This window comes from Eleutherodactylus coqui, chromosome 7, assembly GCF_035609145.1.
Source record: "Eleutherodactylus coqui strain aEleCoq1 chromosome 7, aEleCoq1.hap1, whole genome shotgun sequence".
NCBI lineage: Eukaryota > Metazoa > Chordata > Amphibia > Anura > Eleutherodactylidae > Eleutherodactylus > Eleutherodactylus coqui.
Genome location: NC_089843.1, coordinates 99,139,185 through 99,152,492, shown reverse-complemented (window position 1 = coordinate 99,152,492; position 13,308 = coordinate 99,139,185). Strand labels below are relative to the sequence as shown.

The window sequence follows — 13,308 nt, the reverse complement described above, 5'->3', positions numbered from 1 at the left end:
CAGGGCTCTGGGAGGGGCATGTTACACACTGAGGAATTTCTGAAAAACAACCACTCGGGTTTTCTGCAGTAACAGGAAGAAGGCAGCACATTGTCTGGGAGGGGCATATTACACACTGAAGAAAACTCCTGAGTGGTTGTCTCTCAGAAACTCTTCAGCATCATTTGTAAGTTAATGTGAGTCTTCCACAAAGGGAAGTGCTCTCTGTAGAAAGCGTGCCATTGCTTATTACATTCACTCAGTCATACGTAGTAAAAGAGGATAAAAAATCTGTGATGCATCTTGGGCAAGAAAACTGCTATTATATAGTGCTGTTTGACAGTGTTAGGAGATGTGGGGAGATGCTGATCATCTCATCAGCTCCCATGCCCTATCATCCTGCACCTTGTACTAATGTCTTGTTATGCTCTGCTATCCATCGAGATCATCTGCCCTCAACACTTGCCGATAGTACATTTATGCTCTGTTTTTAGTCCAGCTCGTTTCCCACCACCTTGACAGTTAATCTAAAGATAGTATTGTGTTGTAATCCACTACACCATGCTTTTTTGTTCCACCACCAATCTATTCCCCACTAGTAAATAGTAAATGTGATAGGGAGATAGCTGTGTAGTATTGAGTGGGTGTAGCTATGCTACACAGCCTCTGAAAGAAAAGAGGGGAGCTTAGCTTGTGTTCTTTCACGAGAGAGACGAGCTAAACATGACTTGGAACACCCCCAAGCCACAAAACTTGAATGTAGGAGAGACTGCAAAGGAAATGAATGGGAAAAATCAGGATCGATGGTAAGGTAATTGCAAAGAGCGTTTCCATCTAAAATCGCCAGAAAATGTGATCCCTTCAATACTTAAAGTTTTGGAAAATGCTGTTTAGCCATCTGTTTTTTCAAGTTTTTAATAAGTTACAATCAGAAAATGGAAGCCATTATACAGTAGCTCCTGTTTCTGTTTTTAGCTGTCTGTTTTTTTAGTCTTATGAATATCGAGTCTGCAAGCAATCAGCAGCATTTGAACATTCAAAGTAGACATGTATACCAAGTAAATTTATTTCCAAAATCAAGAGGGGGTGGGGGCCAATCATTCAGGTCATAAGATTACAGCAAAGCTGTTGCCTGCTCCTGCCGGGCAGGAAGACGTTCTACAGTCCTTTTTAAACTGACTTTCAAGTTTGTTATTTGTTGCTATCTAACTAATTTTATTTTTTATTTTTTTGCAGGTAGCTGAAGAGAATGGAGAACAGATGCCAATGTATTTTGTATTAGTTAGTTTGCCAGAGTCTGGGGACAGCGACAACAAGAACTGGACTGTACTGAGGAGATTAAGTGAATTTCAAAATCTGCACAGAAAACTTAGTGAGGTATCATTAAGCAGGGCTTTAGCTTTTACTGAACTAAAGATGGACAGAAACCATGCTCTCATTTTCAGGTCTGCGGTGTTGGCCTGCATGGTGTGATATTTGCAACTAATTCTAGAAATGCTGAAAATATCTTTGATTAAAACTCTTGGTAAAATGTATACTTTCTTATGCAAGTACATAACTAAGTGCAAGACTTGAGTGCTAGAGCGTGATACAAAGGAGATGGAAGCAGCACTCACTGTGAATGGCCTATTTAGTCTTCTATTGCAACGTTTCAGCTCTCACAGGAGCCTTTCTCGACCCTTCTGAAATGTTGCAGTGAGTGAATAAGGCCCCCTGTCCACGGCCGTGACGGAATATTGCTAGCGATATTCTAACGAGGGGGGAGCGCTGACAGGTCTCAGAGAATTGCGGCATGCTGCTATTTAGATCCTGCGAGCGGAGAATTGCTATGATTCTCCCCTTGTGGACGCCAATGCTGCACTTTCCATAACAACGCTATAGAAAGCTTCACACAGCGTGATCGCCGGTGGATCATCGCCCGTGGACATGCAGCCTAAGGCCTCATGTCCACAGGCAAAAGAAGAATTAAAATCTGCAGCAGATTTTAACTCTTCCGCCCGCCCGCGGATCCGCACCCCATAGGGATGCATTGACCACCCGCGGGTAGATAAATACCCGCGGATGGTCAATAAAAGTGAATAAAAAAAATGGAGCATGTAAAAAAAAAACACGACATGCTCCATTTTCGTGCGGGTCTCCCCCGGGGACGGCTCCCGCATGCTTCTATTGAAGCCTATGGAAGCCGTCCGGATCCGCGGGAGACCTAAAATAAGAATAACTTACCCGCAGCGGGCCGGGCACGTCTTCTCTTCCTCACCGCCGGATCTTCTTGCTTCGGCTCGGCGGATGTGCCCGGCGCGGCATGCCGCCGGCGCGTCGAGTACATCCGCCGGCCGAAGAAAAAAGATCCGGCCGTAAGGAAGAGAAGACGTGCCCGACCCGCTGCGGGTAAGTTAATTCTTATTAATTCTTATTTTAAGCGCTCATGTCCGCGGGGCAGGAGGGACCCGCTACGGATTCTCCATGTAGAATCCGTAGCGGGCCTGATTTTCCCCGTGGACATGAGGCCTAAATGTACCATGTAGGATATGTCCACATGTTGCAGATTTTCCACAGTGAATCTGCAGCAGAAAATCCATAGCAAATGGTGACTATTTCACCCTTTTATTTGAAGGAGTGAAATCCACTGTAAAAATGTGAATTTTTCTGCAGCTAATTCTGCATTTGCGATGTATGAACCTACCCCAACCATGAGTGCTGCTTCCATCTCCTTCTTTGGTTTTACATTTTGGGACTGTGGATCAAGTCTCTGGGGTAAAACTGCAGCTGGTTGGTGCCCGCTCCTCACTGTGCTGCGACCTTGTGTGGTTCTACAGTGCATCATGGAAGAAATCTTACGGTCCATCAGCCCCTACAGTTTTGTTCTCATCTTTACGTTAAATAGAATATACCACTGGTTACAAATCTTGATGAAAATGAGCGCTCTGAAATCTCCGTGAGCTCATTCCTTTAAATACTACTGCTAATAACTTTTTCTTCTGTGCCCTTTCTTAATGCTGTAGTGCCCACGTCTTTGCTGTATAATAGCTCTGTGATGTGACCCTTGTTTAATTGGTGCAAAGAGTGTTGGCGATATGTTTATGTACTTCTGCTTCAAAATGTTTTTAGATTTTATCCTCTAAGTACAGTTAGCCACATGTTTTTATTTATAAAATATCAAACTTTTCAAATAGATCTATATGTGAACGCATTATTTACTCCATACGATGAACGTCGTAAAAAATAAATAACAGCAGAAATGCGCATTTTTGGTCACCGTTTCCAACAAAAAATGCAATAAAAAGCTATCAAAAAGTATTACAAATTAGTACCAATGCAAACTGCAGGATGTCCTGTAAAAAAAATGAGCCCTTGCACAACGATGTCGACCGAAAAATAAAAAAAGATATTGTGCGCAGAAGATGGCGGCAGAAAATTATTTTTAAAAATTAAATGGCTTTGAAAAAAATACAAGTAGTACAGCAAAAAAAAAAAACATGTAAGTTTGGTATCGTAGCAATCATACTGACCCATAGAAACAAGACGCATCCAAAAAAATGGCAGATTTCCTTTTTTTCTCCATTTCTCTCCACTTAGAATTTTTAAAAAGTTTTTCAGTACATTATATGGTACATTAAATAATACCATTGAAAAATACAACTCGTCCTGCAAAAAACAAGCCTTCATACAGCGACGTCGATGGATAAATAAAGGAGTTACAATGTTTTTTAAAGGGAGGAAGAAAAAACAAAAATGGAAATAAACAAAAAAGCTTCATCACTAAGGCCTCCTTCACACAGACGGATTTTCGCCGCGTAATTCGCGGCGAAAATCCGATGTGTTGCCTGCAGCTATTGGGTTCTATTGAACCTAATAGCTCAGGGCTCACTGTGCGGAATTCCACCGCGGAATTCCGCACCGTGAAATCTCCCGTCCTCACCCACGGCATGCTCTATTTGCCGCAGGTGTACGCGCGGACGGCTGCTATTGACTGTAGCACAGTGGAAGATGGCGTGAAAACGCTTCCCCGCCTCCGCGTCATATGATGCGGCCGGCGCGTCACATGACACGGCTGGCCACGTCATGTGACACGGTGGGCGTGCCATGTGACGTGGCGACGGGCGGGGAAGCATCATGCGGGAGCGAGGACGCCGGATCCGCAGGTAAGTATGGGGTCTCCTGGGGGGCGCCGTGATGGGCTCCACCGCGGAATTTCGCGGCGGAGCCCGTCACGGCCGTGTGCAGCTGGCCTAAGGGGTTAAAGTCTTTTTATTTTAAGTAGAAAGAAAATATTCTAAGTAAAATAAAGTAGGAGGTAGAGCAAAAGGCTCCCCAGGAAATACTGTAGACCTCCTGGGGAAAATTATCCATGGCATTCTTCAGGACTAAGAATACTTTACATGGGCCAATTATCAGCCAAAAAAACACTGAAACAAGCGATAAACAGGGTATTGGGTGAAAAATCGCTCATTAGTCGCTTTGTTTCAGCTCACTGTGACTAATTAACGACTTCTTGCTCAGTGTAAACAGGCAGTTGTTCATCTACGAACGACTGTCTGTTACCTGTGAATGGTGGCGGACGGCCAGAAGAGATCTCCGTTCCACTCCATTCACTGAACTACTATAGCTCCTCTATGAAGCACATGACCAATAGTTGTTGGGACGACGCGTCTTGTGTAAAGGTGCCCTAAAAGCATTGATGATCTACTCTTGATGAACTAGTGATCACTGCAACACCTTCACAATATATCCAGGTCCAGCAGCTTGTCCATCCATCACTTGAGCCGAGTTGCAGTAAAATGTTCAGCCTCAAATATGGACACTATCCTGTGCCTGGATACACATTGAAGGGGCCAAGCGTAGCCTCTTCACTTTGATGCCTCCAACTGATCCAGCATTGATGAGCTATCCTGAGGAGAGGTGGGCGACCTGAGCATTTTGGGCGACCCGAGCATTTTTGTATTTCGCCGATGCTCGCTAAGGTTTTCATTTGTGAAAATCTGGGCAATTGAAGAAAGTGATGGGAATGACACAGCAACAGATAGGGCAGGCGAGGGGCTACATGTTGGGCTGCATCTCAAGTTCACAGGTCCCACTATTAAGCCACAACAGCGGCAAGAGTGGGCCCCCCCCCCAACAACTATTACTTCTGAAAAGCCCTCATTAGCAATGGATACCTTAGCTAAGCACCACACTACCTCCAACAAAGCACAATCACTGCCTGCATGACACTCCGCTGCCACTTCTCCTGGGTTACATGCTGACCAACCCCCCCCCCCCCCCCACGACCCAGTGTCCACAGCGCACACCAAACTGTCCCTGCCCAGCCTTCAGCTGCCCTCATGCCACACCACCCTCATGTCTATTTATAAGTGTGTCTGCCATGAGGAGGAACTGCAGGCACACACTGCAGAGGGTTGGCACGGCTAGGCAGCGACCCTCTTTAAAAGGGGCGGGGCGATAGCCCACAATGCTGTACAGAAGCAATGAGAAATCCAATCCTGTGCCACCTCCATCTGGAGCTGCACACGTGGGCATAGCAATGGGGAACCTATGTGCCACACACTATTCATTCTGTCAAGGTGTCTGCATGCCCCAGTCAGACCGCGGTTTTTTATAAATAGTCACAGGCAGGTACAACTGGGAATCCCCAACTCCGCAATGGGAATGCCGTGTGCACCCACAGCATGGGTGGGTGCCAGGAAGCCACCGGCGGTACATAAATATATCCCATTGCATTGCCCATCACAGCTGAGGTAATAATATCATGTTTAATGCAGGTGGGCTTCGGCCCACACTGCATGCCCCAGTCAGACTGGGGTTCTTTAGAAGTGGACACGTAGTTACAACTCCCTGTGGACCCACAGCATGGGTGGGTGCCAGGAAGCCACCGGCGGTACATAAATATATCCCATTGCATTGCCCATCACAGCTGAGGTAATAATGTCATGTTTAATGCAGGTGGGCTTCGGCCCACACTGCATGCCCCAGTCAGACTGGGGTTCTTTAGAAGTGGACACATGTAGTTACAACTCCGTGTGGACCCACAGCATGGGTGGCTCCCTGGAACCCACCGGCGGTACATAAAAATATCCCATTGCATTGCCCATCACAGCTGAGGTAATAATGTCATGCTTAATGCAGGTGGGCTTCGGCCCACACTGCATGCCCCAGTCAGACTGGGGTTCTTTAGAAGTGGACACAGATGCATTTACAACTCCCTGTGGACCCACAGCATGGGTGGGTGCCAGGAAGCCACCAGAGGTACATAAAAATATCCCATTGCATTGCCCAACACAGCTGAGGTAATAATGTCATGTTTAATGCAGGTGGGCTTCGGCCCACACTGCATGCCCCAGTCAGACTGGGGTTCTTTAGAAGTGGACACATGTAGTTACAACTCCGTGTGGACCCACAGCATGGGTGGCTCCCTGGAACCCACCGGCAATACATAAAAATATCCCATTGCATTGCCCATCACAGCTGAGGTAATAATGTCATGTTTAATGCAGGTGGGCTTCGGCCCACACTGCATGCCCCAGTCAGACTGGGGTTCTTTAGAAGTGGACACAGATGCATTTACAACTCCCTGTGGACCCACAGCATGGGTGGGTGCCAGGAAGCCACCGGCGGTACATAAATATATCCCATTGCATTGCCCATCACAGCTGAGGTAATAATGTCATGTTTAACCCTTTCCAATCCACTGTCTGACGTGTGAAGACATTCTGATTGAAGGCTTTACAGCTCCGATGTCGGAAGACATCCGGCAGGGTATTCTTACTGTATATTACTGGCCGCTCTGTTGTCAGAGGCCTCTCCAGCATGTCCCATACCTCAGTACTGGCTTTAGCCAGCAGATGGCCCCATTGTATAATGGCAGAAAGAGAAAGCCCCCTAGTAAACCCTGAATCCAAAATTGGATTGCAAAGGGTTAATGCAGGTGGGCTTCGGCCCACACTGCATACCCTAGTCAGACTGGGGTTCTTTAGAAGTGGACACAGATGCATTTACAACTCCCTGTGGACCCACAGCATGGGTGGGTGCCAGGAAGCCACCGGCGGTACATAAATATATCCCATTGCATTGCCCATCACAGCTGAGGTAATAATGTCATGTTTAATGCAGGTGGGCTTCGGCCCACACTGCATGCCCCAGTCAGACTAGGGTTCTTTAGAAGTGGACACAGATGCATTTACAACTCCCTGTGGACCGACAGCATGGGTGGCTCCCTGGAACCCACCGGCGGTACATAAAAATATCCCATTGCATTGCCCAACACGGCTGAGGTAATAATGTCATGTTTAATGCAGGTGGGCTTCGGCCCACACTGCATGCCCCAGTCAGACTGGGGTTCTTTAGAAGTGGACACATGTAGTTAGAACTCCGTGTGGACCGACAGCATGGGTGGCTCCCTGGAACCCACCGGCTGTACATAAATATATCCCATTGCAGTGCCCATCACAGCTGATGTTACGTCAGCTGTAATGCAGGTGGGCAAAAAATTAATTGGATTACACTGTAGGCGAGGGCCCCAAAAATTGGTGTACCAACAGTACTAATGTACCTGAGAAAAATTGCCCATGCCCAACCGAGAGGGCAGGTGAAACCCATTAATCGCTTTGGTTTATGTGGCTTAATTGGTAACTAGGCCTGGAGGCAGCCCAGTTAAAATAAAAATTGGTTCAGGTGAAAGTTTCAACGCTTTAATGAGCATTGAAACGTATAAAAATTGTTTAGAAAAATTATATGACTGAGCCTTGTGGGCCTAAGAAAAATTGCCCGTTCGGCGTGATTACGTGAGGTTTCAGGAGGAGGAGCAGGAGGAGGAGGAGGAATATTATACACAGATTGATGAAGCAAAAAGGTCCCCGTTTTGGATGGTGATAGAGAACGATGCTTCCATCCGCGGGTGCAGCCTACGTATTGTTTAGGTATCGCTGCTGTCCGCTGGTGAAGAAGAGAAGTCTGGGGAAATCCAGGCTTTGTTCATCTTGATGAGTGTAAGCCTGTCGGCACTGTCGGTTGACAGGTGGGTACGCTTATCCGTGATGATTCCCCCAGCCACACTAAACACCCTCTCTGACAGGACGCTAGCCGCAGGACAAGCAAGCACCTCCAGGGCATACAGCGCGAGTTCAGGCCACGTGTCCAGCTTCAACACTCAGTTATTGTAGGGGGCAGAGGCGTCACGGAGGACGGTCGTGCGATCGGCTACGTACTCCCTCACCATCCTTTTACAGTGCTCCCGCCAACTCAGCCTTGACTGGGGAGCGGTGACACAGTCTTGCTGGGGAGCCATAAAGCTGTCAAAGGCCTTAGAGAGTGTTGCCCTGCCTGTGCTGTACATGCTGCCTGATCTCTGCGCCTCCCCTGCTACCTGGGCCGCGGAAATGCGCCTTCGGCCACTAGCACTGTCGGATGGGAAGTTTACCATCAGTTTGTCTACCAGCGCCCTGTGGTATAGCATCATTCTCGAACCCCTTTCCTCTTCGGGAATGAGAGTGGCCCTTATACCGTGGGTCGAGCAGTGTGTACACCCAGTAATCCGTAGTGGCCAGAATGCGTGCAACGCGAGGGTCACGAGAAAGGCATCCTAACATGAAGTCAGCCATGTGTGCCGGGGTACCTGTACGCAACACATGGCTGTCCTCACTAGGAAGATCACTTTCAGGATCCTCCTCCTCCTCCTCTGGCCATACTCGCTGAAAGGATGACAGGCAAGCAGCATCTGTCCCCTCAGCAGTGGGCCAAGCTGTCTCTTCCCCCTCCTCCTCATGCTCCTCCTCCTCAACGTGCTGAGATATAGACATGAGGTTGCTCTGACTATCCAGCGACATACTGTCTTCCCCCGCCTCCGTTTCTGATTCCAAAGCGTCTGCCTTTATGCTTTGCAGGGAACTTCTCAAGAGGCATAGCAGAGGAATGGTGACGCTAATGATTGCAGCATCCCCGCTCACCATCTGGGTAGACTCCTCAAAGTTTCCAAGGACCTGGCAGATGGCTGCCAACCAGGCCCACTCTTCTGTAAATAATTGAGGAGGCTGACTCCCACTGTGCCGCCCATGTTGGAGTTGGTATTTCACTATAGCTCTACGCTGCTCATAGAGTCTGGCCAACATGTGGAGCGTAGAGTTCCACTGTGTGGGCACGTCGCACAGCAGTCGGTGCACTGGCAGATTAAACCGATGTTGCAGTGTCCGCAGGGTGGCAGCGTGCGTGTGGGATTTGCGGAAATGTGCGCAGAGCTGGCGCACCTTTCCGAGCAGGTATGACAAGTGGGGGTAGCTTTTCAGAAAGTGCTGAACCACCAAATTAAAGACATGGGCCAGGCATGGCACGTGCGTGAGGCTGCCGAGCTGCAGAGCCGCCACCAGGTTACGGCCGTTGTCACACACGACCATGCCTGGTTGGAGGCTCAGCGGCGCAAGCCAGCGGTCGGTCTGCTCTGTCAGACCCTGCAGCAGTTCGTGGGCCGTGTGCCTCTTCTCTCCTAAGCTGAGTAGTTTCAGCACGGCCTGCTGACGCTTGCCCACCGCTGTGCTGCCACGCCGCGTGACACCGACTGCTGGCGACGTGCTGCTGACACAACTTGATTGCGAGACAGAGGTTGCGTAGGAGGAGGGTGGTTTAGTGGAGGAAGCATACACCCCCGCAGATACCACCACCGAGCTGGGGCACGCAATTCGGGGGGTGGGTAGGACGTGAGCGGTCCCAGGCTCTGACTCTGTCCCAGCCTCCACTAAATTCACCCAATGTGCCGTCAGGGAGATATAGTGGCCCTGCCCGCCTGTGCTTGTCCACGTGTCTGTTGTTAAGTGGTCCTTGGCAGTAACCGCGTTGGTGAGGGCGCGTACAATGTTGCGGGAGACGTGGTCGTGCAGGCCTGGGACGGCACATCGGGAAAAGTAGTGGCGACTGGGAACCGAGTAGCGCGGGGCCGACGCCGCCATCATGCTTTTGAAAGCCTCCATTTCCACAAGCCTATACGGCAGCATCTCTAGGCTGATCAATTTTGCAATGTGCACGTTTAACGCTTGAGCGTGCGGGTGCATGGCGTCGTACTTGCTCTTGCGCTCAAACAGTGGCGCTAGCGACGTCTGGACGCTACGCTGAGAGACATTGCTGGATGGGGCCGAGGACAGCGGAGGTGAGGGTGTGGGTGCAGGCCAGGAGACGGTACTGCCTGTGTCCTCAGAGGGGGGTTGGATCTCAGTGGCAGGTTGGGGCACAGGGGGAGAGGCAGTGGTGCAAACCGGAGGCGGTGAACGGGCATCGTCCCACCTTGTGGGGTGCTTGGCCATCATATGCCTGCGCATGCTGGTGGTGGTGCCTCCCCAGCTGATCTTGGCGCAACAAAGGTTGCACACCACTGTTCGTCGGTCGTCAGGCGTCTCTGTGAAAAACTGCCACACCGTAGAGCCCCTTGACCTCTGCAGGGTGGCATGGCGCGAGGGGGCGCTTTGGGAACCAGTTGGTGGATTATTCAGTCTGGCCCTGCCTCTACCCCTGGCCACCGCACTGGCTCGGCCTGTGCCCACACCCTGACTTGGGCCTCCGCGTCCTCGTCCGCGTCCACGTCCTATAGGCCTACCCCTCAGCATGGTGTATTACCAGTAGTGCAGAAACAGAACGCTGTAATTAAATGTGCCGCTTATTGGCCTGTGGTTGGAGGCTGACTTCGTTTACGGAACGCCAGGAAATTATTTGGCGCAAGCCTGCTGTAACACTTAGCTGGCTGCGTATGATTTTGTAGAACTACTACACCCAGCACACACAGACCCAGAACACTGAGCACAGTGACAGGCAGGCCAAATAAATTTTTTTCCAATATTTTTTAGAAAAGGCCAACTGCGTATATTCAATCAATAATATATGTCTTCTGTCCCTGCCTCCACACTTCTGTCCCTGGAGTATTACTGCAGGGCGCAATGCTCTGCACGGCCGATATACCAAAAAAAAAAAAAAAAGTGCAACACTGCAAAAAGCAGCCTCCACACTACTGCACACGGTTAGATGTGGCCCTAAGAAGGACCGTTGGGGTTCTTGAAGCCTACACTAACTCCTAACACTCTCCCTACAGCAGCTCCAACACGATACCACTGTCCCTCAGCTATGTCACAACGCATCTGAGGCGAGCCGCGGGAGGGGCCGATTTTTATACTCGGGTGACACCTGATCTCGCCAGCCACTCACTGCAGGGGGTGGTATAGGGCTTGAACGACGCAGGGGGAAGTTGTAATGCCTTCCCTGTCTTTCAATTGGCCAGAAAAGCGCGCTAACGTCTCAGAGATTAAAGTGAAAGTAACCCGAACATCGCGTGGTGCTCGTTACGAGTAACGAGCATCTCAAACACGCTAATACTCGAACGAGTATCAAGCTCGGACGAGTACGTTCGCTCATCTCTAATCTTGACGTGTCTATGGAGGTCCAGAACTGAGATCCCTACAGATGTCTTTAGTAAACTGGACGTGCTGTTAATGTTAACGGAGAGATGATTGTGCCAGCTTTATACTCATTGGGTTACATGGGTGCAATTAGAGCATATCTCGTGTACAAGCCCAGAATCATGTTCTTGCTTTTAAGATAAGAAGTTAGCAGTATATCCATGTGTGTCTTCATTGATCAATATTAATTATTTGTTTTTTTTTTCTTTGCTTAGTGTTATCCTTCGTTGAAGAAGGTACAGTTGCCTTCTCTCAGTAAGCTCCCCTTCAAGTCCATAGACCAGAAGTTTCTGGAGAAGTCAAAGACCCAGTTAAACAACTTCCTACAAGTAAGCATTTTGATTATTCTCATCAACCCTTAAAGGAGATGTCCCGAGGCAGCAAGTGGGGTTATACACTTCTGTATGGCCATAATAATGCACTTTGTAATATACATTGTGCATTAATTATGAGCCATACAGAAGTTATAAAAAGTTTTTTACTTACCTGCTCCGTTGCTGGCGTCCTCGTCTCCATGGTGCCGACTAATTTTCGCCCTCCGATGGCCAAATTAGCCGCGCTTGCGCAGTCCGGGTCTTCTCCTCTTCTCTATGGGGCTCCGTGTAGCTCCGTGTAGCTCCGTGTAGCTCCGCCCCGTCACGTGCCGATTCCAGCCAATCAGGAGGCTGGAATCGGCAATGGACCGCAGAGAAGCCCTGCGGTCCATGAAGACAGAGGATCCCGGCGGCCATCTTCAGCAGGTGAGTATGAAGACGCCGGACCGCCGGGATTCAGGTAAGCGCTGTGCGGGTGGTTTTTTTAACCCCTGCATCGGGGTTGTCTCGCGCCGAACGGGGGGGGGGTTTAAAAAAAAAAAAACCCGTTTCGGCGCGGGACATCTCCTTTAATACATTGTAATGACTTCTTGTTGTCCTTTAGAGAACCAAAGATAAGACCAGAAAAAAGTTCCCAGGTTTATAGTCCACAAGTCCCGCAGCACTCAGTCAGTATGCAGTTTCCAGCAGAGGTGTGTTTTAACCCTTTCCAATCCAATTTGTATCCTGGTTTTCCTAGGGGGCTTACTCTTTTTCTGCTGCTATACAACGGCGCTATATGCTGACTAAAGCCAGTACTGCATGAGGTGACACATTGATAGGCTCCGACAGCAGAGAGGCTGGCAATATACAGTAAGAGAACCCGAACAGACGTCTTCCAACATCGGAGCTGTACAGCCTTAAATCATAATGTCTTACACGTCAGACAGTGGATTGGAGAGGGTTAAAGGGGTTGTCCCGCGAAAGCAAGTGGGGTTATACACTTCTGTATGGCCATATTAATGCACTTTGTAATGTACATTGTGCATTAATTATGAGCCATACAGAAGTTATAAGAAGTTATTCACTTACCTGTTCCGTTGCTAGCGTCCTCGTCTCCATGGTGCCGTCTAATTTTCAGCGTCTAATCGCCCGATTAGACGCGCTTGCGCAGTCCGGTCTTCTTCTTTTCTCAATGGGGCCGCTCGTGCCGGAGAGCGGCTCCTCGTAGCTCCGCCCCGTCACGTGCCGATTCCAGCCAATCAGGAGGCTGGAATCGGCAATGGACCGCACAGAAGAGCTGCGGTCCACCGAGGGAGAAGATCCCGGCGGCCATCTTCACCAGGTAAGTAAGAAGTCACCGGAGTGCGGGGATTCAGGTAAGCACTGTCCGGTTTTTATTTTTAACCCCTGCATCGGGTTTGTCTCGCGCCGAACGGGGGGGCTATTGAAAAAAAAAAAAACCGTTTCGGCGCGGGACAACCCCTTTAATATCATGCAGAGCCACGTTCCAGGGATCATGGACCTCCAATCCCCTCCAACGTCCACACAATGGCATAAAGTGGCAGCATCAGCAGTGTTTAAATAAAGTAGTAAATCTTTTTGCTCCA

At 49.2% G+C, this 13,308-nt stretch overlaps 1 protein-coding gene across 1 annotated transcript in view; it reads left to right on the top strand.

The window, feature by feature from the left end:
- Window positions 1–13,308, top strand: part of SNX25 (sorting nexin 25) — a 183,554-nt gene that overhangs the window by 117,400 nt on the left and 52,846 nt on the right. Inside the window, exons 12-13 of the mRNA XM_066573454.1 lie at window positions 1,216–1,356; window positions 11,621–11,734. Of these exons, the coding sequence (XP_066429551.1) occupies window positions 1,216–1,356; window positions 11,621–11,734 (255 nt within the window). The remainder of the gene's footprint in view (window positions 1–1,215; window positions 1,357–11,620; window positions 11,735–13,308) is intronic.